General features: G+C 50.1%; 8 protein-coding genes across 8 annotated transcripts; 6 read left to right on the top strand and 2 right to left on the bottom strand.

The window, feature by feature from the left end:
* Positions 1-655: 655 nt before the first annotated feature.
* Positions 656-1,741, top strand: JN550_000409 (uncharacterized protein; the record flags this gene model as incomplete). The annotated part of the gene is made up of 1 exon (XM_049315590.1): positions 656-1,741. The coding sequence occupies one exon, from the start codon at positions 656-658 to the stop codon at positions 1,739-1,741; it is 1,086 nt and encodes a 361-aa protein (XP_049177698.1).
* Positions 1,742-2,379: 638 nt separating this feature from the next.
* Positions 2,380-3,409, top strand: JN550_000408 (uncharacterized protein; the record flags this gene model as incomplete). The annotated part of the gene is made up of 2 exons (XM_049315579.1): positions 2,380-2,707; positions 2,859-3,409. The coding sequence occupies 2 exons, from the start codon at positions 2,380-2,382 to the stop codon at positions 3,407-3,409; spliced, it is 879 nt and encodes a 292-aa protein (XP_049177697.1).
* Positions 3,410-4,042: 633 nt separating this feature from the next.
* JN550_000407 (uncharacterized protein) lies at positions 4,043-4,699 on the top strand (the record flags this gene model as incomplete). Its single annotated transcript, XM_049315568.1, has 1 exon — positions 4,043-4,699. The coding sequence occupies one exon, from the start codon at positions 4,043-4,045 to the stop codon at positions 4,697-4,699; it is 657 nt and encodes a 218-aa protein (XP_049177696.1).
* Positions 4,700-5,845: 1,146 nt separating this feature from the next.
* On the bottom strand, positions 5,846-6,696 carry JN550_000406 (uncharacterized protein; the record flags this gene model as incomplete). The annotated part of the gene is made up of 3 exons (XM_049315557.1): positions 5,846-5,941; positions 6,012-6,497; positions 6,559-6,696. The coding sequence occupies 3 exons, from the start codon at positions 6,694-6,696 to the stop codon at positions 5,846-5,848; spliced, it is 720 nt and encodes a 239-aa protein (XP_049177695.1).
* Positions 6,697-7,387: 691 nt separating this feature from the next.
* On the top strand, positions 7,388-8,833 carry JN550_000405 (uncharacterized protein; the record flags this gene model as incomplete). Its single annotated transcript, XM_049315545.1, has 5 exons — positions 7,388-7,528; positions 7,611-7,737; positions 7,812-7,935; positions 8,003-8,442; positions 8,520-8,833. 5 exons carry the CDS (start codon positions 7,388-7,390, stop codon positions 8,831-8,833), a joined length of 1,146 nt encoding a protein of 381 aa, XP_049177694.1.
* A 4,915-nt stretch (positions 8,834-13,748) lies between these two features.
* On the top strand, positions 13,749-15,140 carry JN550_000404 (uncharacterized protein; the record flags this gene model as incomplete). The annotated part of the gene is made up of 1 exon (XM_049315534.1): positions 13,749-15,140. One exon carries the CDS (start codon positions 13,749-13,751, stop codon positions 15,138-15,140), a length of 1,392 nt encoding a protein of 463 aa, XP_049177693.1.
* A 1,086-nt stretch (positions 15,141-16,226) lies between these two features.
* JN550_000403 (uncharacterized protein) lies at positions 16,227-16,910 on the bottom strand (the record flags this gene model as incomplete). Its single annotated transcript, XM_049315523.1, has 1 exon — positions 16,227-16,910. One exon carries the CDS (start codon positions 16,908-16,910, stop codon positions 16,227-16,229), a length of 684 nt encoding a protein of 227 aa, XP_049177692.1.
* A 4,413-nt stretch (positions 16,911-21,323) lies between these two features.
* On the top strand, positions 21,324-22,801 carry JN550_000402 (uncharacterized protein; the record flags this gene model as incomplete). Its single annotated transcript, XM_049315512.1, has 5 exons — positions 21,324-21,444; positions 21,509-21,582; positions 21,648-21,834; positions 21,886-21,998; positions 22,052-22,801. The coding sequence occupies 5 exons, from the start codon at positions 21,324-21,326 to the stop codon at positions 22,799-22,801; spliced, it is 1,245 nt and encodes a 414-aa protein (XP_049177691.1).
* Between the last annotated feature and the right edge of the window lie 374 nt (positions 22,802-23,175).

Raw genomic sequence — 23,175 nt, 5'->3', positions numbered from 1 at the left:
AACAGGTTCCCCACTGGCCCCGCGTTTCCTGACCCCCGAGGCAGCAACTAGCCTTGCCAGCCGTCAATTTGTACGTGCAAACTCGACGCTTTGACACCGCTGAATACTTCAAACGCCTTCATACTACTTGCTTGGATAACCATTGTCCAGTATGGCGGTTGACTGATTGTGCATCTCTCATGGTGCCCGGTTGATAGCCCGAACGCCAATTTGCATATCCCTCTTTGACGACCTGCAGGGGGTTTTGCGTGCCGTTTGCGGCCCCGCCGACGCGGCTGAGATCTGATTTAGCGCCGTCCATGGATCTCCCAGCGGATCCGCGCACCGAAACCCTCCGCCATAGACAAGGCTGTGGGCCTCTGTCCAACCTCCACCAGTCGACAAACCAGACAAGAGAAAGAAACCACTTCGGCCATGACAGCAGCAGGCAACGGGTGAAAGAACACACGGACCTCCTTGCTCTTTGTCACGGGTTTGTGCACATGATACTTGAGGTGACAAGAGTCATCAGACAACACAATGGCCTCCCCGCCGGATAGGTAAGTCAGTCTCGCTGTCCACTACAAGATGTGTCTGCTGCCAGTCTCGCGCGATACTGTCTCTCCCACGCTCTCTCCAAGCCAGACGATCACCTGGTCACGCTCCGCCTGTTGATATGGCTGCATCACCGGCCTCTACACCCCCCGCCCCACCCAGATCCTCCCCCGAAGCCTCTCCCAGAGCTCTGCCCAAGGACGAGCCCCCGGCGGGTTTCCACTATCTAGTGAACGACGAGGTCCCCTCGACTCCGAAATGGAAGTCGTCCTTTGCCCTCGCGGACAAGCTCGAGGAGGACAAGGCCTGGGCCAGTGGTACCTTGCCCGCCGGCAAGAATGACGACCCCAACAAGCGTCCTATGTGGGCCAACAAGAGAAAGGAGCGGCGCATTTCCCTTCAGTTGCCCACGATACGTCACGAACCTGCGGAAAAGGATGCTGACGATTTGCTTCCGATTGCCAGTCCCATGAGCGCGCGGCCCTCGCCAGACAAGCTGTATTTCCCGGGCCGAGCCAAGTCGCTCGAGGGCATCGCACTCCGAGCCTTTTGCCTGGGCATCACCCTCAGCTTGTCCGCGGTTGCTGTGGCTTCTATTCTCGTCTTCTCCTCCTCTCCGCTATGGCGAGTGCCCTTCTTCTTCGCCGCGCTTTCCGTCTTCCACTTTCTCGAGTTCTGGACCACCGCAAAGTACAACACGCAGGAGGCCAAGGTTGAGTCGTTCCTCCTGACCTCGAACTGGCCAATGTACTTCATTGCGCACACGTCCGCAACGGTGGAGTGCTTCTTTACGAACTTGATCTGGCCGAACCGCTCGTGGGCACCTCTGTACACGGGCAACATCCTGCTTCTCATTGGCCTCATACTTGTTTTTATTGGACAGTTCGTCCGCGCCACGGCCATGTCCCAGCTGGGGACCAATTTTAACCACATAGTCCAGGAGAAGCGGAGAACGGGCCATGAACTGGTTACTACAGGCCTATATGGAGTCATGCGACACCCATCCTACTTTGGTTTCTTCTACTGGGGAATCGGAACTCAGTTGGTGCTCGGAAACCCGATATGCTTTGTTGGCTACCTCGTCGTGCTCTGGAAGTTCTTCTCCCAGAGGATCAGGGCAGAGGAGGCCTATATGATCCGCTTCTTTGGGGAAGACTACAACGAGTACAAAAAACACGTATCCACGATGATACCATTCATCCGTTAAGGCCCAGTTGGGTGTCATACAGAATCAGAGGGGAAAAGGCGTCTGATGGATTGTTCACCGGGAGGGATCGCAACCTCAGTAGTATCTGAAGTCGCCCAGTCTTTGGGGCCATGATGATTGTACAAATAAAAGCCAAGGGAATACATAGCAATTTCAGACACGGTACAGCAAGAATTTGTCCAATCACACCGTGTCTACACGGCTGCATGTCGCGAGGCAAACTGGTATGCATGCTTGGTCAGCAATGGTGGGAATAACGGCGCTGGATCCTTCTGCCATGCTGAAAGACTACAGCAACATGACAGGTCTTGTCCCTCTCGATCATGCGTTAGGTTCTTAAGTTTCAGCCCCGGAATAGGAAGGGGGCCAAAAAAAAATACCAGACGCGTAGCGCCGACCATGCAAGCCTAATTCAGCTCAATGTTACGAGGCTACCGACAGTTTCCACGACTTCTTCACCACATACGTCAAGCGAGATCCTGCCTTCCTATTACTGCTAAGGTTGAGCTGAGCTCTTCAGATAGAATGCGTAGGAATACATGTAGCCTTGGCCTCCTTCTGATCTGGGATCTCCGCTCCCCGATCAAAGTAGCGAGGGTCATCTTTAAACCACATCCGCTTCGAAGCCAACTAACACAATGGTAATCCGACCGGTTCCATTGGTGACGAGACTGCTCCTCACCGCAGTCTACCCCGTGCTGCTTTCATCTCTGGCCACAGCTCAGACCTGCTACCACCTTGACGGTTCCACGGCCGATGGTTCGCAGAATGGGCCATGTAACTTCAATGCCACCGGCGAGACGGGGTCGCACACCTCATGTTGCAGCTTCAAGAACGGAGACGCTCGCTTGGTTTCGAGACTGTGTCTCGATACTGCTTCCGTGCAGTCGTCGCATCTCCTGTGGTCGTCCGGCTGTACCAACTCAACGTTCCAGGACGCTGCGTGCCCTAAACTCTGTACAGGTGGTACGCCTAGTGCTATTTGCTACATCTTCGGGAAACAGTGTCCTTAATTGACATTGGGGGGCTCGGTCGATTCCCCTTTAGGGGTCACCGTGGTCACACAACATGTTACAAAATTCACTTGGATGATTAACACGATTAACACGGTCTCAAGGTCGCTTCAAAAACGCCTACCTCCAGCCTTGCAACGACACAGCCTTCTGCTGCAACGAGCTCGACGACGATGGTACATCCGGCCGTGTCAACGACACCCAATGCTTCTCTGCGGCTTTCACTCTCGGCAAGCAGCAAATAGGCACCGTGATCCGACATCTGAGGCCGACCGCGACGGCATCGTCTTCGACTTCCGGCAAAGTAGTTCCTACTAGCAGTGCAAGCAATGGCAGCCCCCCAGCCAACGAGATCTGCCAGCCTGGCGCATCCTACACGCCTAGTAGCGGCGTCATCGCCGGCCTGACTGTGGAGGGTGCGGTGCTGCTGTCACGCTCGCGGTCCTTGCGTTCGCTTTCGCCAAGAACAGGAAGTTGCGCAGAGAGATGTACCTGGCAACAGCAGACTCCTTCATCTGCTTACCCGCAAACATCAAGGAGCTATGGAGAACCAATCGTTATGCACCAGCAGCAATTCTTGTACCGCCCGAAGCCGGTGGAGATGGGGTCAGACATCGCAGCACAGGAGCTTGAGACCGCGCCTAGGCCAGCTTAGATGCGTCCAGCACCGTGCATGATTGCAGCATGCGCCTAGGAGAGTTATGTTGGCGCGGACCAACGCAAGGGATATCTCGCAACGGCAAGGGCGGAGAATATGGATTTATGGTCCCAACAGCACCAAGTGCTACTACAAGTTAGAGCTCGTAGGCGGATAGGCTGCAACTTCACTGTGCGAGGTGGTCCTAGCATCCAATTACATATAGTAAAACCTATGGACGGTCCAAGGCATTCAACGCATATCTTCGCATATCTTCGCAGCTCCATGTCATCGAAGTCAATCAATGGAGACGTTTGCCTAAGTGCAGGGGGAAACCACAGACGGTTCGCAATTGGTGACCAACGAATGAGACGACGGCCGGCTGCGGTAAGCGGGAGCCACCCCTCAGGCAACTCAGGACTGCAAACTCCATGGTCAAAATCGGTATTAAAATCTATCTGGTCTCCGGTATCCTTCAATGTGACTGTATCAGCTTTGAAAGAACCGTAGCCACCAACCCAGCAACCGTAAATTTCTTGCAATTCAACCAGGCCTCGTTACAACTGTCGTACGCCGCCGCCCCTAGCCCCTCCAAATGCCTGGCCGTACGTGGAAGACACCACAGCTCGTTCAATGGCATTCGCTCAAGTCATGGAGGCCTTGCAGCAGGCATTGCCTGACAGGACGCTTCCCACAACAACGCTTGGGGGCCATGACCAGAGTCAGAACGTGAAGAATTACACTGTTCAGCCGACCAGTAGTGAAGAGGTTTCCAGGTTTATAAAAGTTATCAAGCCACTCGTTCTCAAAGGCAAAACAACCTTCGCCATTCGGGATGGGGGTGTCTTTTCACCTCCAGGGGACAAAGAAGCCAGGAACGATACCATCATTCTGGACCTCAGTCAAATGACTGGCGTCAGTCTTAGACCGGATGGGATCGCCGCAATTGGAGCCGGCGAGCGCTGGGACAACGTCCTGGAGAATCTTGGAAAGTCGAATGTCAGTACTACCAGTTGGCGCAATGGCGGAAGAGGTATCGGGAAACTTGCCTTAGAAGCAGGTCTTTCATTCTTCTCGTCAAATAGGGGCTTCGTCTCTGACAATGTGGCCAACTACGAGGTCGTCTTGGCTTCCGAAGACATTGTCCATGCCAATGCCAAGGACAACCCCGACTTATGGGCTTCTTTGAAAGGTGGATCAAACAATTTCGGGATCGTAACACGATACGATATGGAAACATTTCCACAAGGACCAATGTGGGGTGGCTACGTCTACTATTATCCCCCCAAGCTTCCCCGATCAGATTGATGCTATGGTCAAAGAAATCCAAAGTCCAGATGCAAGTAATGATATTCATATCATGCTCAGCACCGCATACTCTGCTCAGATGGGACAGACTGTATGTGTGCACCGGATCTACCACATAGGGGGTTTAGAAGGACCGTCCAACTTGGGTCCTTTCACAACAGTTACTCCGCAAATCGACGGTCTCGGCTCTTTAAATCTCATCAGCGTTAAGGATGCTGCAGACTCAAGCAATTCGGATCTAAGGTAATATTCCATTGGTTATACATGGTTCATTGTATGTCAATTAACATATCTTTAGACGTGCCCATATGGACACCCCAGTCAAGGCACACACCGCAACTCTCCAGGCAGCCACAGAGATCTTTACATTGTTTCTCGAGCCAATCAAGTCCATCAAAGACAGTAGTCTCGTTGCCTCTATTGTATTTGAGCCCTTGCCTGTGTCGCTCATTCAGGCCTCGATCACTAAAAATACCACCAGACTAGCTCATGAAGCAGAGTGTTGACCGAGAAGTATAAAGGATACGTGGATCTATAACAACCCCAGGCGGTGAAACCTTGCCATAGTACTGAAGGATACCAGGACGATGCGAGACTGGAGTTGAGATTGAGACTGTGAGTAGGTAAATAATAGATAGTCTCAGAGAGCGCTCGCGAGGCTGGCGCGGCCCGCTTTGTACCAGCAGCCAAGAAATTACAGGGCGATGGAGCACAGATATTTCAATTTTGCTTTTGAAATCAGCGTACAGAATGGAGATGCAGGACATCTAATCTCCGAGCTGCAGAAGATCGCTGGCAGCACCCAGGCATCAATTTGCCTGATTCAGCACCAATATACTGTGTAGGTGTGGAATTCTCGACTATATCAAATATACGCAGTCAGCCCCTCGCCACAAACAGTTTGTGTAACCACGTTAAAGGCGAGAGCAACCACACTACACAATATAACGTGACATGTGCTGGAGGTGGTAGTTTTACCAGACTTGATCTTGGATATAAGCGATTATGCCAGGGCGAAGGCAGGACGTGTCGTCAAAGGCCTGAGGCAACAATTAGGTCCGGAATAGCACTGGCATCTTCAAGGTAGTTTGCTCCAGATGCTAAAGCTGTCCGCTATTGGTGAGACTATCCACCTAGTTAGAAATGCTACTCGCTCAAGTACACGTATGATTTCCAAATTTGCCTTCGAAGCCAGGCTGTCGGTAACATGGCGTGGGCCCTTAGTACTTGAGCGCTTAGGTCCTATGAATGCTGATGCACAAAAGCTTGAACGTGAAAATAGTTCACCACAGGCGGTAATGGCTTCATGTACGTAACGTTGGTTGGGTGGGTTGTAATTATCCAAGCTCGTCGCTGTTCCTTTCCGGACTGCTGCACCTTGATATTCTCGGCAGGCTGCAGCCTGGTGGGAGGCCTTTGCCAAGACTATACCGCATGCGTCCCAATTGTTCAGCTCAGCCCACTCGTTGCCATCTGCAACCCAAAAGGCCAAGAAAGCGGCGTGCAATTCCTCCGACGTGGCAGCGGCTATAGCCCCAATGTCCCTGCGGGACCTATTGCGTCGTGCAACGTCATATTGGATAGGGTTATGATAGACATCGGTGTCGGACATCATGTACGGCAGTTGTATAGTATCCGACTGAGGTCCGTGAGCCGCTAGCTCGCTATTCTGACGGTTGAGAAGCGGCAGAAGCGACGGCGGCAGGACCACGACAGCCCGGCCGGCCCAGAGGCTGGGCAGGATGAAAGGCAAGTTCTGCGCCTTACAGAATTTAGTGTAGCCTTCAGTCGCCCTCGGCTGTCGATGTGAGGGAACGGATTATGGCCCAGGTCCTTGACAGAACATCGCGCTGACCTACACCGATAGCATCGAGTGTTTGCCACAGTCTTGCTTGAGATTGGTCTGGTGTATAACCAGGTAAGAAACGCAGCGCTGCCAGAGTGAGTAGTATGACTGCGCTGCAGGCCAGCCAAGGAGCTTGGTCTATCCAAGCCATGTTGTGGTGGAATGTGACGTTGATTGCAGAACAGAGAGCGCAGATGCCGAAGGCGAGAATTTCATCGATTGCTCGAGGATTCTGGTTGTCTTGGCGAGGTAACGAATTTCCAGATGAAGGCTCACTCCACTATTCATGTATAGGACTTTCCTTCGATTGCAGCAATGCTCCTCATCACTGGTGTTCCTAGTCCTACCTCATCCACTTTCTGCATGGCCAAGGTGATAGAATTGGGGCTGGACCATTCGAGTTACGCAATCACAAGCATCATATAATCTGCAATGCAACACCATCATTACCAACATGGTCGTCGGAGGAATTACCTCTCCAACATTCAAAGAGCTACTTGCACCACAGTGCAAATTATCTCATCACACGCCGGGTTCCTATGCGCTTATCGCTAGGGAACCCGTTTTTGCAGGCACATGCTCAAGGGGTACCTCAGAAAGATCACTGTCAATCCTAAGTCCATTTATGGTCTGACTCACCAGGGACTGTCTCCCAACCCTCCTCCCTGAAAGGAGTGCCCAGATGCTTAGCCCTCAATACCAAGAAATCAATACTGGCAGGGCCCACAAGACTTGAAGCCGTTGTTATGCAAAGATTCTCTCAATATATTAGCAGCTTACTGCCCATAACCTGATGAAGACATGTAGATGGCGTGAAATGACCCAGTCTAGAAAATTCCAAAATGAACGCCGCACTCGAACAGATCAAGCAATTGGCCAGCCAGGCGGGCGATTCAGCTCGGCAGCCTTTGATTCTTGCTTTGAGGAAAGTAATTAACTCGTTGGAGGCACCCGAGGAGATGCTTCAGCGAGTTGGAAGTCAAGTAGGGCAACCGAATCCTTCTTTCCTTGGTTTTACAAGTCTTCCGCTTGGAGTCGCGGTCTACTGCTGAAACTTGATTATAGCACTTGGATAGCGCGGCAACCGTAATAGGAATCGATTTGGGACTGTTTGTCTTACTGGTGGAAGCAGAATCCCCACTGACAGTGGATGAGCTCGCACAGAAGACCAAGGCCGAGGAGGCTCTGCTAGGTGAGTGAGCCAGGCAAGGAATCGGCTCTCGGGCGTGCGCAAATCAGTAGTATTCTGACAAAATACACGTACAGGAAGGCTTTTGCGGTACCTTACATCCATTGGTATGGTCGATGAGGTTTCCAGAGATCAGTTCAAAGCCAATCTTGCCACGAAGAACATGACAGCCAAAGTCAGCGAAGCGGGCCTTCGTCACTAGTATGTCATCACTTGCGGTAATGGCACTCGTTCCGCGAAGCATCGCCTAACTTAGACTCGCCCACAGCTTTTACACCGTCTGTCCAGAGTTCCAGGCTCTGCCATCGTTCTTGAAGAAAACAGGGTACCGGAATCCGCAAGATGAAAATCACACTGCATGGCACGATGCTTTCAACACTGATAAACATCCATTTGCTTGGTTCGGAGAGCACCCAGAGAATATGGCATACTTCAATGAGTACATGGCCTCACGAAGATTACCAGAAAAGTCGTGGTTGAATGTGTATCCTGTGGAAGGGGAGTGCGCCGGCTGGACTGCTGACAAACCCCTGTACGTCAACATTGGCGGCAATATCGGCCACCAATGTGCAGAGTTCAAGGAAAAGTACCCTCATATTCCTGGACGAGTTATACTACAGGATCTACCGTATTCTATTGACAACGCCCTACTGACACCAGGGGTGGAGAATTTGGTCCACAACTTCTTTGAACCCCAGCCCATCAAAGGTACGTCACGCTCCTGAATGCAAGATGTCGAGAATGAATGATCCACGGACCGAATCTGACCATCCTTCACAACACAGACGCCAAGTTCTATTTTCTCCGCCGCGTTCTCCACAACCATCCAGACCACAGAGTCAAGCAGATCCTGGAACACACCAAGTCGGCAATGACAAGTGAATCGGTGCTCCTTATCGACGAGGTGACGCTGCCTGAGACAGGTGTAAGATTCGACGCTGCAAACGACGATTTGACCATGATGGCAGTGTTTGCAAGCGCGGAGCGCTCTGAAAGACACTGGTCCGGTCTCTTCGCCGAAGTAGGCCTTCGACTAGTCAAGACCTATATATACAACGCGCCCGTCTATGAATGCGTTATGGATGTCCGTCTAGCATAAAAGAAAGGAATTATCGGGGGCAGTGGGCCAGGCATACTTTTATTACGATCACAAACCTACGTTTCAGTCCATTCCTAGTGCCTAGATCGGGTGTGCGCCCTCTTCATGTGATTGCTCTACCCGCCTTTCTTTCAAGTCCCTATCATGGCACATCCACCGTTTCACATTTACGCCGGTAAGGGGTTTTGAACTTGATTATGGCCACAACATACTCAAGTGAAGAGCTCTTGCCGTAACATCCACCCAACTAATGCAGGTTCTTCAGTTGTGGGCACGGCCTATAATTACAACCCAATGAACCCCTGACTTGCATGACGACTCACATGGTGTCAAGCACTAACCCGTGTTGGAGGGATGGAAAGATCCATCCATATCATGCAAGAATCCGCTTGTTATAGTTAGATGACAAATTGATGACATTCCTCTGGGCCGTAAGAGCAAGATTCGTGGGTTGCACCTCTTCGAACGTGAAAGTCAGCGAATCACTCAAAACCTGTATTTCTCAACTTAGATAAGCGTGCAGCCAGAGATCGGCTCCTCAGGCCTGTTGAGTTGGAAAGTTCTATTTACAACCATGAGCAGTATTTCATCTTCCGGCTTGTAAATCAAAAACGTGTCAGGCAGTCAACCAAGTGCTCGTCTAGTGGCCAGGCGGGGGGTTCGATGTTTCGATGTATCACTTCATGCCGTCTCAGATCCGAAGGTGACTTCAAGTATTCCGAGAAATATGATTGCAATCACGAAAGGCCACTGTCTACATGGGCAATGTCCTGCCCCGCGTCCGCCAACCCTCCGACAGGAGACTGTCGAGAAGTGGCAAATATAGGTGGGACCGGAAGTAATAAGATCGACAGCTCACGACCAATATGTTGCTATCACCGAAGGGCTCCAAGTCACACTACAATTTAGTATTTTGACCTGCTAATTCTGGATGGTATGGCAGTCGGAATACGTTAACACACAAATTTGCTCTGCTCCAAAAACATTGGATGGTATTGCAAACATACCTCATAGTTGCCTTATTAATTACCTGTCGTTTCGTACCCAGGTGCTTGTACCTCACTGAAAGTCCCCATCAACCAAATAACGACCTCGGCAACAATGAGAGTGGTCATAATTAGGGATTACCCATCCAAACCATTACGCAAGGGATAGTAACTGTTAGACGGCTCCTGAAAAGGCTGATGTGGTACCGTAAACCCGGCTCTCCAGGCCCTTCTTGGAAGTAGGCAAGGTACTTATATGGGCGAGTACCTTTATATGTAGTCTGCATATGCAGCGTAGCATGGCGCTCAATGGCGGCCAAGTAAGTACGAAGCATATCCAGCTACGTACATGTATATATATATAGATAAACAAGAACCCAAGGTATAATATAACCTACATGGGTAGGTACATGCAGTCAAACCTAAGCAGGGTCATACAATTTGAGTGTATTGAATAGTAAACAAAAAGATAAGGATTCTCCCTGCCTGTTTGTAGGGTTGAGGAGAGACGCAGACAAAAGGTTACATCTTTTTGGATGAGACCTTCTAAGCATTCGGTCTCAGCTGTCCGATTAGTAGAATCGTCACGTATGTTAGTGATAACCTAGGGAGGCGATATTTAATAACGGCAAGTACGAAGAATCCGGCGATAGGCAGCACCGAAGCCGCCAATGCAGTAACCAAACACACTACGGAAAATTGGACTTTGTACGGCGATAAATTGCGCCTTTACTATCGTCTTAATTGGAGATTCATGTGTTTACCACTTTTATAAGTCCTCAAAGGTGCTTAGTCGAGTCTGCGATCATGTCTTTCGCACGTCAATGTGAAGATAACAATCCGTCCATGACAGGGGTGCTTAGATATGCGACTACAAAGTCTCGGAACTGGTTCTCCTGGGCCTCCCTACCAATTCTAACTAATGAGTATATGCAGGCACAGATACACGGGGTAATATATAAACCAAAAAAATATAAAAAAATTTACAGCTTTTGTTGCATACGAAAAAAAAACATACAACACCAGGTATTCGCTGGTGGTCACCCACCCAACTACTAATCTAGCAGTCACCAGTTTATCTATGGGAGAGCGGACGGGATCCCGAGTTCTCTAGTGCTTATGGTCGTATGTGCTTGCAAGTTGAAGAAATAGTGTAAATATAGTATGCGAAACGTACGGGTAGAATCCTTATCGAGACGATAATAATCCATGTTGCGAGCCAAGTTGCGTAACTTTATATTACAATATTCGACAGGATAGTACTACACTTTTACCTGTCACGGCCTCGCAGGCCACAAAAGGCAATGCTCATGTATAGGGTGCAAAATTGATGTAATACTAAGCTACAGATCCACTACAAACGGGCGCGAGATCCGCGCTTTTTGCACATCCTATTAAAAGTGGGACATAATGCGACCACACCTACTAGTACCAATATTCGCCTGACGGCTTACCGTCACAATTCCACCGCAGTGCATTCACTTGGGTCCCACTAAGCAAAAGTTGATTCCCTTTAGATACTATTCATATATACTGGGATCTGTTGCTCAAATCATGGGATGTGTTTTCAGGAAGCCAGCCATGCGAAATGGTCGGATGATGTCGAGACCGCCAGATATGCGCCTTGAGCTTTGCAAGACATCTTGGTTACTGTGGAAGTATCACTGAATCATTTATATAGTTCACATAACTGCATGTTGAGATTGAAGAGTTCGTGCGAATGCGAGCCCGGAACCGCAGTAGGGGAAAACATAAGCCCACAGTCATTGGTTCACCAATCTCAATGTCCGCCAAGAGGTGAGCAGGATCAATGGGACTAGCAAGGCTGTCATGTTGATCATTGAATTTACGCGACATCCGTCCGCCGACTGAAAAGTGATAGATCTCTAGAACTAAGCTCTGGAGAGGCGGATAACTAGGGCGTTATGGACATCAAAGCCAGACCGTCGGACGGTAAGTGGTAGATGAATGAGGACCTCGGGGACAATTCAACCTCCATTTGATCATCCGAAGCCTCGAAGAGACGAGTTGATGCCGGTGCTTGGGGCTTTGCGGTCTATCAAAACGAACATCTGTTGGGTCAGGGAAGGGGCGGAATCAATCTTGCCGATGTCATTGATGGGGAGGCGGCATAGGTGCTACAGCCCACGTCTTTGATCAGCATAACGTGCTCAGATAATATAGACTTTGGGTTTCTCCTTCTTCAGGGGACTTGCGTTTGCATATATGACGTAGGAGCTAAGTTTTCCGGCTGGGGTATTGATCAATATCCATCATGACTATATTTTATATTCCCTACCTGTATACATGCGGTTTGTGACTTGAACATCGTGGATCAAGCCAATCTATGTAATTGCAGCAGGTATTGAGCAAGATTGATCGGAAAGTTCGCCAGCTCAAGAGGTCTCCCTTATGGCGAAGATGGACGCTCATATTAATTATCTGCGACTATGAATTATGCGGATCTCGAGTAGTCCGCGACCGCAGTTCATACTTAGACTGCACACGCCCTTTCGGCTTGGCATTTTCCTTCTCACTAACGAGCTCATCGAAACACTCCAAGTCGTAGTTTATGTCAGCTAGTATCCGATCTTCAAACCGCAATTTTGTCCAAAGACTTAAATGGGGTGCCGTGATCGCGATACTAAAGTCAAAGAGGCGCCCACCCAGATAGTTCTCTTCCCTGATGTCCATGTTGTAAATCCCTAGATTATTTAGCTGTTCAATTTTCTTTCTCATAACTGGGAATTTTTTCCTAGCAAATGGAGTTTGAAACCGAATATAGCTTTTGACAATAGCTCTTAAACGCTGCCCCTCGTCCCCCTTTCCACGGTTCCAGTCATTAATACCGAATTGTTTTTCAATGCGACGCTCCACGATATCTGGTAACAATGCGTATCCATAACACCGGACAGCGAGTTCGTCATCTTTTCTCTTGTTTGTAAGCCTCCCAAACGCGCGGCACTCGGCGTAGAATGGATCCAACTGGTGCCTTATCATTTTGTCTTTGTTCTTTAACAGATGCTCTCCGAAAGGGACAAAGGGGCGAAGCTCCTCCAAGCTGAAAAAATTGAACTTCATGATATTAGCAAACATATTTGAATCATATATCCTCGGATCTAAGTAGCTTACAACTTTCAAAGCATATATTTGGTCTTCCAGAGATATGTGGAAAACCCTGCTATGGGGTACATCACCAGTGCTGCAGTCTCTTTCGGGAGATAGCTGGCGCAGAAATTTGATATCTTCAATTTTCCCAGGAAACGCAAAGAGCTTTGGGCCTTTGCAATCTGGCAAAGGGCCAGAATTTGAAGAACCAGACATCTTAAGACTATTGATAGTTCCACTCCACACATCGTTTCGAACACCCTGCCGAGATTGCATCCATTTGTACCCCGATTCTCACGAAACCGGTGTAAGACTTCCCCTCCACACTGGAAAGCTTCCTCAATAGGGTGCGGCATGCATATCGGCTCTGAATTTCACGGAACAACGATGCGGGGCTTTTGGCGGATATAGTGGCCAGGATCGGCCCGCATCGAATGATGAAAAGCTGGGCAGGCGGGCAAATATTGACAGCCTTTCCGTGTCCCGTAGATTTTTGAGCTGCATGCAACCACACCGGCATGATGGAAGAGTCTGTGAATGGCTGAAATCGATCAGCTGCCTTCGGCGACGGCCTCGATTCGTCTATAGCAAATGCAGATGGGACTGCTTCGGCAATTATGCTGTACAGTCTAGAAGCGAACCTAGGCGCACCGCTCACCGGTTATTCACTCTCATGATGGCATGGGCCTCAGCCTGATATATCGTTAGTATTGATAAGATGAAAGAAAAGTATTAAAAAATTAAACGAAATTAAAACCTCCCAGAATTGGTTCGAAGTGTTTTGTGTCGTACACGTTTGAAGTTAGGCTTCCTCCAAAAAAATGGCGACCACCTTTCTTGAATATCTGACACAACCCAATCCCCAAACGACTGTACTTAGCAAAGCCGGATCCAGCACCAAGACTGGAATTAACTATGGTCCTGATAAGTGTATTAAATGGGAAGACATCACGTGGGAAAACCTGGAAGCGACCTTCAAGAATATCCTGAAGCAACCGATGCGTAAGCCCCGTGTCGCTGATGCGAGCGAGGTGCCTCCGGAGAAAATGGAGATATTTCGAGAAGGGTCAGTGACCCAGCTGGCTGTTGCGTGGAATGAGCCAGTCCTACGCCACGTATTCCAAGGCACCCATGATGCCTTAGGAAGACCAAAGCATGCGAGTGCTTTTCGTCGAGGAAGGATCCATCTCGAGATGAACACAGGTCGGGGCAACGTGAAGAATCCAAAAGGGAGAGACCAGGAGCCGGACTGGTGCGTTTATCAAAAGGTGCCAGGGCTCGAGCCCTTCTATCCGAACATTGTTCCAGGGGATTCCAAGCCAGCGAAGAAGTGGAAATCAGCATGGGTTAATTCTAAAAAGCCAGTTCAAAGGAGAAAGGCAGATTACGTCATAAGACAGATGACCAAGTACATGTGGGAAGCCAAGACGAGGTATGGTTTCATTATCAGCGAAGAAGAGCTGGTCCCCGTGAGGCTTTCTGTCTTCCCGAGAGAGAATATTGCAGGCACGGGAGTTGAGATGCTAAACAAATCCTTTGAGAACGTGGATGATGAGCAGGAGGAAGGTGTTAGTGATGATGACGCAGACCAGATATCCAATGCGCCATCTAATGCGTCCTTCGGCGAAAGCAGGCGCAAAACGGGGCTGCAAGTTGAGTACTCTGGCATTCCATGGACCGCGAGTGGCGAAAATATCCTTACAATGAATCTCGCACTTTGGTGGCTTCCTGTACTCGCAGTGCAGGGACACACCATTAAACAGTCAGGCACCTACACATCGCTAGGGAAACGCACGCGAGGGGACAGTCCCGTGTTTCAATTGGATCAAGCCGAGCTTGATATGCTGGACAAAGCGTTCGGTGAAGCTTCGCATCCCCGAAAGCGAAAGGCTGAGGAGGCGGAGGAGGAAGAGGAGATCGAGAGCGACTCTTCTGCCTCAAATCTCTCATCAACCACTGACGAGCAGCGTCCCGCGAGACTTCACAGCTCCAGGAGAGGACGCTCACGTCTTAAGGCTGGGTCCACTTCACGGCTTGATCAGCATACATCGAAACGACGAGTTGGGAAGCAGTCACCTAGCTTTGAATACCCAGCCCAACGCGCACTACGGCGATCCAGGCGGAGACGGAGACCATCTCAATCTGGACCAGAAATTGAAGAGAGCTCTCAGGGTACAGAAGGAATCAATCATTCCTTCTGTCTACACGAGTAACTTTGGAGTTCTAGGCTTGATTAACATAATCACCTTAATCAACATAGGGCCGAGCCATACTCAATGGCTAGCCGTGAAAATGCAACCAATTCGTCGCGTTTTGAAATCGGTGGGATATAGACATCGCTTGGGGTCTGGGTCAGAGGGGAAATTGGTGGGTTGGTCATTTACAGCAGCGCAAATTGGTCTCGTCCTTAGGTTGCGTTCGAGATATACATCTAGTAGCATCGTGAAGCAACGGAATGAAGGCTCCGTCTTAGCGAGTGGCTTCCTGGCCTGACAAAATTATTGGCATGGTTGTGTCTACAAATACACCAGTTAACCTTCACACGGAGGGTTTTGAAGCCCCCTTCCCCCCTTTTTAAACCCGACACCCGGGTAGCCGCAGATGCCCAGTTGCCTTGTATCGCACATCGCTGGCGCGCTTCGTGACCGGTCGGGTCATGAATCCTGGTGCGCAGGAAAGCACTCTGTCCTAAGTGTTATGGAGAGACAGTTTGCCGCGGATGAGCACAATTTTCGAGACGTGGCAATGCTAATACAATCCGTGGTGCCGCTTGGCAGACTGAAGCAAACCGTCCAGACATTATAAGGGGATCACGTCACGAAAGAAACATATCTTGAGCGGGTGAGTTGAGGTGATTGATGCTTCGTATTGGATATACTACTACCTTGGCCCTCCAAGCCCTAAGGTATCATCACCTAGACAGGCCACATGTGGTTGTGTGGCCTGGAACACTGCTCCTTGTGGTTTCACTGAATTCGCACGACAACGCCTGACACTGACACTGCCGGGCCATCCTAGTGGGCTTCGTCCCTCATTGCTCCGTCACATCGTTAACAGTACATACATATGCTGCGCAAGCGAAGTCATCAAATCTGAAGCTTCGTCTTGCGCTGCGCCCATATCATACACTATAAGCCTGAGAGTGCGCTGCTTCTGCCTTGACTCCATCAGTAGGGTCGTCGGCTGTTCGAAGGCTGCTTGGATTTCGGTACCAAGCCGTATCCACATCATGAACATGTCGATGTGGATCTGTAAGGGAATTTCGAGATGATGCGTTGCAGTCTCGTATATAATGTCTTTCAACCGCCAGGTTCCCCTGCAGATGAGGGGGAACTACTGCCTTTGTCACGTCTGAACAACTTCAGCGCGTTCATTCTGAACCGGCTTGGTTTCTTCTTCAACGACTTCTCCGAGCTTGGCGATCTGTCAGGCGACCCAGTCAACTTGAGCGTGCTTCCGTTTGAATGTTCTTCATTCGAGTTGACGGATTCCATTGGCGGTAACGGTGGGGCTAGATGGTTGCCCTCCGGGGCCGTAATGGTGGTGACCGGAACACTAGATGGCCGCTCCAAGGATTCCTGGCTGATGATACTAGTGCCCTGCGTGCTGGGAGAAAGCGGCATCTTGCCGGTGGTAGCACTGGTAGCCTGAGATGCCCAATCACCTGAGTAGGGCACAGAATTGCTGCCCTCGGTCGTTTCGCTACAGCGCTGCTTGCCGTTGTGGCCAATGACGCGGTTTTCGCCATCGTCAAGGTTGAAAGGGTCGCTGGCAGCAAATGCTGCTACATGATCGAACTCGTCAGTTGTGCCATTGATCTCCTTGTATTCGCAGGGTGTATTGGGAATGTGCTGAGGTTGGTCAGGCGGTGAGGAGCCCGCCTTTTTCATTTCGGCGTGGTGTTCCGGGATGCTCTGTACCGGAGCCTCCAACGTTTTGTTGGACGAAGAATCCCGCGAGCTAGAAGGGTCAATGACGGCCATGCTCATGAACAGTTCGATGATACCCTTTCTTGGAGGGTCAACCTATCGGAGGTATCTTTCACTCTCTAATCGAAGCATCCACATCTGGGGAACAATAGATCATTGGAGTCTGGGGACCAGACCGGACCGATTGAGCGGCACTCTTATCTATCTGGTGGTATCTTGACGTGGCGCTTCATGGTGTCACTGCAGAAGCCCATAAGTCTCATGACTTCTCTATCACGAGATCAAATTCATCATGTTGTACCGACGTGTGGAAAAAGACGAGCACATATTTGGGCTTCAAATGTTGCTCTGTGTGTAAGCAAGTACTACCCCCGGTAGCATCGTCTTCGGTCAGACATACCATTCGGATCCGAAGTTGCGGAGAATCAGGAGCGATTAATCCGGAACAGAGTCTAAGAGATATTTTGAGGTCTCTGAAGTTCCAGCCCCGTGACTGCTGGAGCTTCTACAGCAGGTTTCGCAGGAAGATTTGGAAGACAGGAGAACTTTCAAGCAGAGATATCACGAAGCCGGTAACCAGAGGGAAATAGCCCTCTTAGTCAGCGACTCAGCCTTTGATTAATAAGACGTGCCGTTTCAAGCATGTGTTAGTGTATTGGAAGCGCATTGGCGATCTCAACAACTCTATAGAGGCTGATTTATGTTCACCAAGGCTCCCCTACCATCCCCTCAAACACGGAAAAGGGGCGCCTCTACCGTTTTGACTGTAATGATGCCACCCGATACCACGTGTACTTGGACGTTTTAAAACTTGATCAGCCATTTCACTATCAGACCCAACTCCAGCCATCATCGTCGCGCGACAGCTGATAATATTCGGTCGCGTGCCCGTGGGACTGGGGGTTTTACTCGCCGAATCCTTGCTGGCTGCCACATTCTCCACAACTTCTAAATCGATACCAACACTCAGATATGAGTAATGAAAATCTGAACTGAGGGTAACCCATGTCGACGAAGATGCATACTGTATTATATCGAGCGTTGGAGTAACTGTCTTGTCTCGCTACCATTGGACATGTTCATGCGTACAACAGGCTAATTACTCCTCCACTACTCTATTAACACATCGCTTTATGCGATAGTTCGCTGATCCCATATTTACGACTATGAACCGGCTTCCAGTAGCTTCAAGAAGGGGGTTCCTATCCTACCGAGCACCATTATCATGACCCGCTGGGATCCTCCTAATATCCCTGGACAATCGAAGTAGATCGTGACTCCACCGAGTATTGAGGAGTATCAAAGATGCTAGATTATGGTGTTCAATGCCATTTCTGCTGTTCTTCTCAACCCGGTTTGTGATAAGCGGGCTTCTATTCAATAACTCAGTGTACTGACTGGCAGCGTGATAAGTCTCGAGATATTCGAACAACTGAGGTTGAGCATACAGGAGCAGCACGTCTGCTTCAGCATAGCATCAATCATGCATTCATGGATGGGATTTGGAAATTCTCCTACCGATGAAGGTAAAGTCAACATAGCCCGCGGACAGAGGACGCTCTGGGCTTGCGCGCCCCAAACCCGTAATGACTAATCCTGAGCAAATACTTTCTGTTACTGCGAAGGCATGAAAGTGATGATGAGGATATTGGAATATCATGATATTTCTACATGGACAACTCAGACAGATAGGAAAAGTCTTTTTGATATCTAAAATCTCAATTTGAAGGTATCTATACAAGAGATGATCACACTTCCGTGTGTGTCTGACGACTCGGAAGTGTGCGGTAGGTGACTCAGCCTCCAGTCTCAAAGATGCGTCAGCACTGAGCACTACCAACTGGGAGGTACTGTTGCCTCGCGTGAGATGGCTCATCGTGTTGATTGGAGAGGAAGCCCAGCGACACTTTCCATTCACTCCGAAGGGTTCCTGTCAATGATAACAGCGGCATCATGACCTGACTATGAGAGAGGTCCGCCTGTGCCACGATTCTAGCCTGAACCCTTCATGAAGGGGGAGCTTCTCTACAGAGCCGATTTGTACCATAAGCGGACCGGGAGTGGCTTCATTAGTCCGTTAGCAAGTCCTTTTGGCGGACGACAAGCATAAATGAGCAAGTTCATTATCCCGCTGTCGTTGACTGCTTCGATGGAAATTGACGAGAAACGAAACAGCCTCAGTATAAAAGGATAAGACAGAGTTGGTTGGCATATCCACCTTTACCTGCTAATCGCTTCAGCCATATCACTTCTCATATTGACCATGGTACGTCACTGTCTTTACCTGTGTTGATTGGGGTATACGATGTCATTTCACCTGTCGTTCAGGCCATGGCCCCAGCTGAGTTCATATGACCGCCAGGTCACCTTTATAAGAGACTGCGCTTCCCGGTACGGCACCTGTCTCTGCAAGCGGTTCGAATGGCCTCTACGCCTTGCTGTGTCCTTTCTGAATCAGTCCATCATCACGAACTTTGCCAGAGTCATCCATTGGCGACCATGCGGATAATAACGGTTCACAGGCGGGCTTAAGCCGGAAGCAGGGTCATGTCGTGGGCTGCCGTGAGAAAATCGCTTAGAGCCTATCTTGATTTGACTTGATATAGCCGAATCATATCAACAGAGGTTGAAATACATGGAATTCAGCCGGATCAAATACTTCTTTTCCGCGGAGGTTTGGATTGATAGGATGCTGTTAAGGCGGGTCAAGTAGCGGTAGCAAAGGTGACCCTAACTGCGTTATCTAGAGCACGTACACATTTGCCAGTGATTGCGCCGATGGACTAAGATGCATCGCTGCTGACCAAGTTCCTGCCCAAAGACGACGTTTCAGGTAAGACTTGTGGATCAGGCTCGATGATGCGCTCCGGGGCGTGACACGGCCAACCGATCATGGCGGCTCGTTCTTACTAACGGTCATCACACGGCAGGCCCAGGAAACGATGATAGTGGACTGAATGAAATATTGACGAGTGAAATGGACATGTGGAGCTATGCTGTGGCAACGACAATGACTTACTATACCAAAACGTTGACCCACTTCACTCTAAGCCAGTAACAGTTGCGAACGCGACTGTCAGGGTATTGGAGTAAGCGCAGCCATCTGACGTACAGCATTACTGCATGCCTACGTACAATAGGAGTTTTACAGTACCAGCTGCATCATACGTCTATAGTTTACCCGGAGTGACCAGGTTCGACATTAACAATAAGCAAAGGTCTCTCCATTCCCATCTTACATCATACAGGTACCCGCAATTCAGTTGATCTTCAAATGCCGTTCATCCGGCAGCTTGAAACGCGCACACGGGGGGTCATGGTGGGAGAACTCTCACTTGAGCTTGTTTAGATGTCTCATACACATTTTGAATCTTCATCTTGCCGCGCTGGTGCTAGTGGCGTTGGTTGTGGGTGTCATCGGAGGCGTCCCCCTCCGTGCCACAGTACTCCGGGCATACTTAACTGTGAGAGGCAGCTGGCGAGACGTTGCGAGGACCTACGAGAGTCTAGGGTGGAATGCGTGGGCAATTTAAGTCTAATCTCAGTGGCCAATGCACGAGGAAAACGGGACGGACTGAGGGCTGAGCATCTCGTCGTCCCCCTTGTCAGTTAATTGGAATTCCCCATCAACACTACAAGGCAGGGGGGTTTCGCGCATCCGCGATCGACGCCAAGGAATCCCATCACCCGGCCTCAGCCAGTCACAGCAGCACTCAGCCCCCCTGCAGCAACGCATCTTGTATTGAATCCGGGCCAGGACTGCGGTACAGAGAGCAGATATGCGGTGGCGCATATCTCAGTGGTTACGTCAATACAGCCTACAAGCGGCGGGCACTAGCGCAATCAATACCCCTTCGTGTAGAGGAGTGAATTAAGGCGAGTTGAGGTCCACATGGTGGCCGATGCCCCAGCTGTGCCAATGCTATGCCACGCTCAGCCACGCTCTGGGCGCCAGGGACGGGCAAAGGCGATCACGGTTTCGCACTCGTTTTGATATTGGCTTTGTCCGATCTTTTGATTGGGGCACAATTAATCCTCGTATCGGGTTCAATGGGGTCTCCTCGCCGTAGTTAGCTGGCGCTGACTTGCAAGTTGCATCTTTTCTTGGCTCGCATGTGGACTTCGCCCTACCAGGCGCCCGTGAATCTTTTTTTAATGCATGGCTGAGCCAAGGGTCTGGAAAGGGGGTTGATGAAACACGGCGATCGCTACCTGAATGATGAACAAAAAGATCCCCTTGAACGACCGCACTTCCGCGCCGGCAATTACGCACAGTTACTACTTTCCCTTGTTTCTTTATTCATTGTTCACGAGATCCCGACACCAGCTGGTCGTCATTTTCGCTGTAGTTCCTTGATCGTTTCCGTTACGGCTGGTCGTGCTGGTTGTCATTGTTTCCGGAGCTGGTTGCGATCATTGTGATCGCCTGTCTTCTGTCGCCGGGGCGCTAAATCGATTTCTTACGACATGAAGGATCCCGAGATGGCAAAAAACGATGAGCCGTCAGGCCCGTATAGGGACTTGGAGCAGCCCACAGACTACCGACCGATAGATTGGAAGAAGGTCTTTTTGACGCCCAAATACATTCGTACGTTGCCGGACAGTGCACATCTTGGTCGGTCGCGGAGCCCCCAGCTAACCAGCCCCACCAGCGTGGCATATTCTATGGATAGTAATAACGATTATCACCATTTTGATCACTGTCTATCATGACAAGGTCGTTGAGGTGAGTATACCTAGGGCGCTGGAGCTAGCCTTCCTTATGACTGTCATTCTCACGCGCTACACCAGATATTACGTCCGTTTTCCGAGAAGGTCAGAGACATCCCGGCTGGCTGGATCATTCCCGTTGTGATCCTGGTGATCATCTCTTTTCCACCTCTGTTCGGCCATGAGATCATTGGCCTGCTTTGTGGCGTCGTGTACGGTCTATGGATTGGCTTCTTGATTGTCGCAGCGGGCACTTTCATCGGAGAAGGTACGCAACAGCACTAACCATGGTCGATTTGTTCTGACATAAGGTCCGCAGTGGGAACATGGTTTGCCTTCAGGAAACTCCTTAGAAGTAAAGCAGAAAAGATGGAGAGAACCAACCTCAACTATGCCTCTCTGGCTAGAGTCACTAGAGACGGCGGGTTTTGGGTAGGCTATTTTATGCCACGATCCACCAACGTCAACCGCTAACCGTATACTAGATTGTCTTTGTGATCCGCTTCTCAGTCGTCCCATCGCATTTCTCTACCGCCGTCTTTTCGACTTGCGACGTCAAATTCTGGCATTTCGCCGTTGCAACATTTTTAACCCTACCGAAGCAGATCTTCATTGTATACTTGGGTGTCCTGCTTGTCGCTCAGAACGAGGACAACAAGATAGAGACGATTGTACTATGCATCACGTTTGCGATTACCGTCGTCATGGGAGTCTACATCTGGATGAAGATGAAGAAGGCCAAGGCGATTCTATTGGCTGAACAAGAGGCCAGGAAGGCGAATTACAGCATGGAACGATTGGGGCAAACCGCGTCCGCAAGTACCACCAACCTGAGACCCAACGCCACTGTCTCCGGCATGAACGCGAGCCAGGCCTCGATGTGGACGAGCGATGACGATACCAGGCAGGACGTGCCGCTCGGGCACGGAATAGAGTCGCGACAAGAAGTAGGGGTTGCTCTGGGTTATCCGTCGGATTCGAGGCCAGGGGTAGGGCCCTACGAAGCGGTGGAATCTAGGCCTGGAGTGTCGCGATACAATACGACAGATTCGGTACCGTCGTACAATACGGTGGACCCGGCATATTCGAGTCGGTATCAGCCAGCGCAGACAAGCCAGGGAGCTGCCACACCGTGGAAGATGGAGCAGAAGCCGTACTACCAGCGGCCATCGAGGCAAGAGCCGGCATCATATTTACCAACGGATCAGGCGCAAACGGGCAGGGAATGGGTATAGATCGAATGGCTGGGTCTGAATTTTCGCATAGGCGCCCGGAGTTTTGTACTCGTCCAGAGTATTGTGTATTATCTCAATCTGCCAGACTGGCATTCCAATTTGACTCCGATGATAGGAGCCATAATGAAGAAGTTGCAGGCCGGAAGGGCTTGCCGGAATTACGGACCTTAGAAAACTTGTCGTCTCTCCTGCCTAGGTTGCGTGTGGCTTAGATCTGGGACTGCATATCCGGATCGCCCCCGAGGTAGTGAATTGGGGAGAAATGCAAACTGGTGTCAAATTCAAAATTGTATCTAAAAGCAACTCGCAGAGATTTCTCACAAAAGAAAAGGGCGAGATTTGTGGCTACCGCCAGGTAGCAGAACCTAACACAG

Source organism: Neoarthrinium moseri (assembly GCF_022829205.1).
Source record: "Neoarthrinium moseri strain CBS 164.80 chromosome Unknown scaffold1_Wmoseri_CBS_16480, whole genome shotgun sequence".
Classification (NCBI taxonomy): domain Eukaryota; kingdom Fungi; phylum Ascomycota; class Sordariomycetes; order Amphisphaeriales; family Apiosporaceae; genus Neoarthrinium; species Neoarthrinium moseri.
This window is presented reverse-complemented; position numbering and strand designations above follow the sequence as displayed.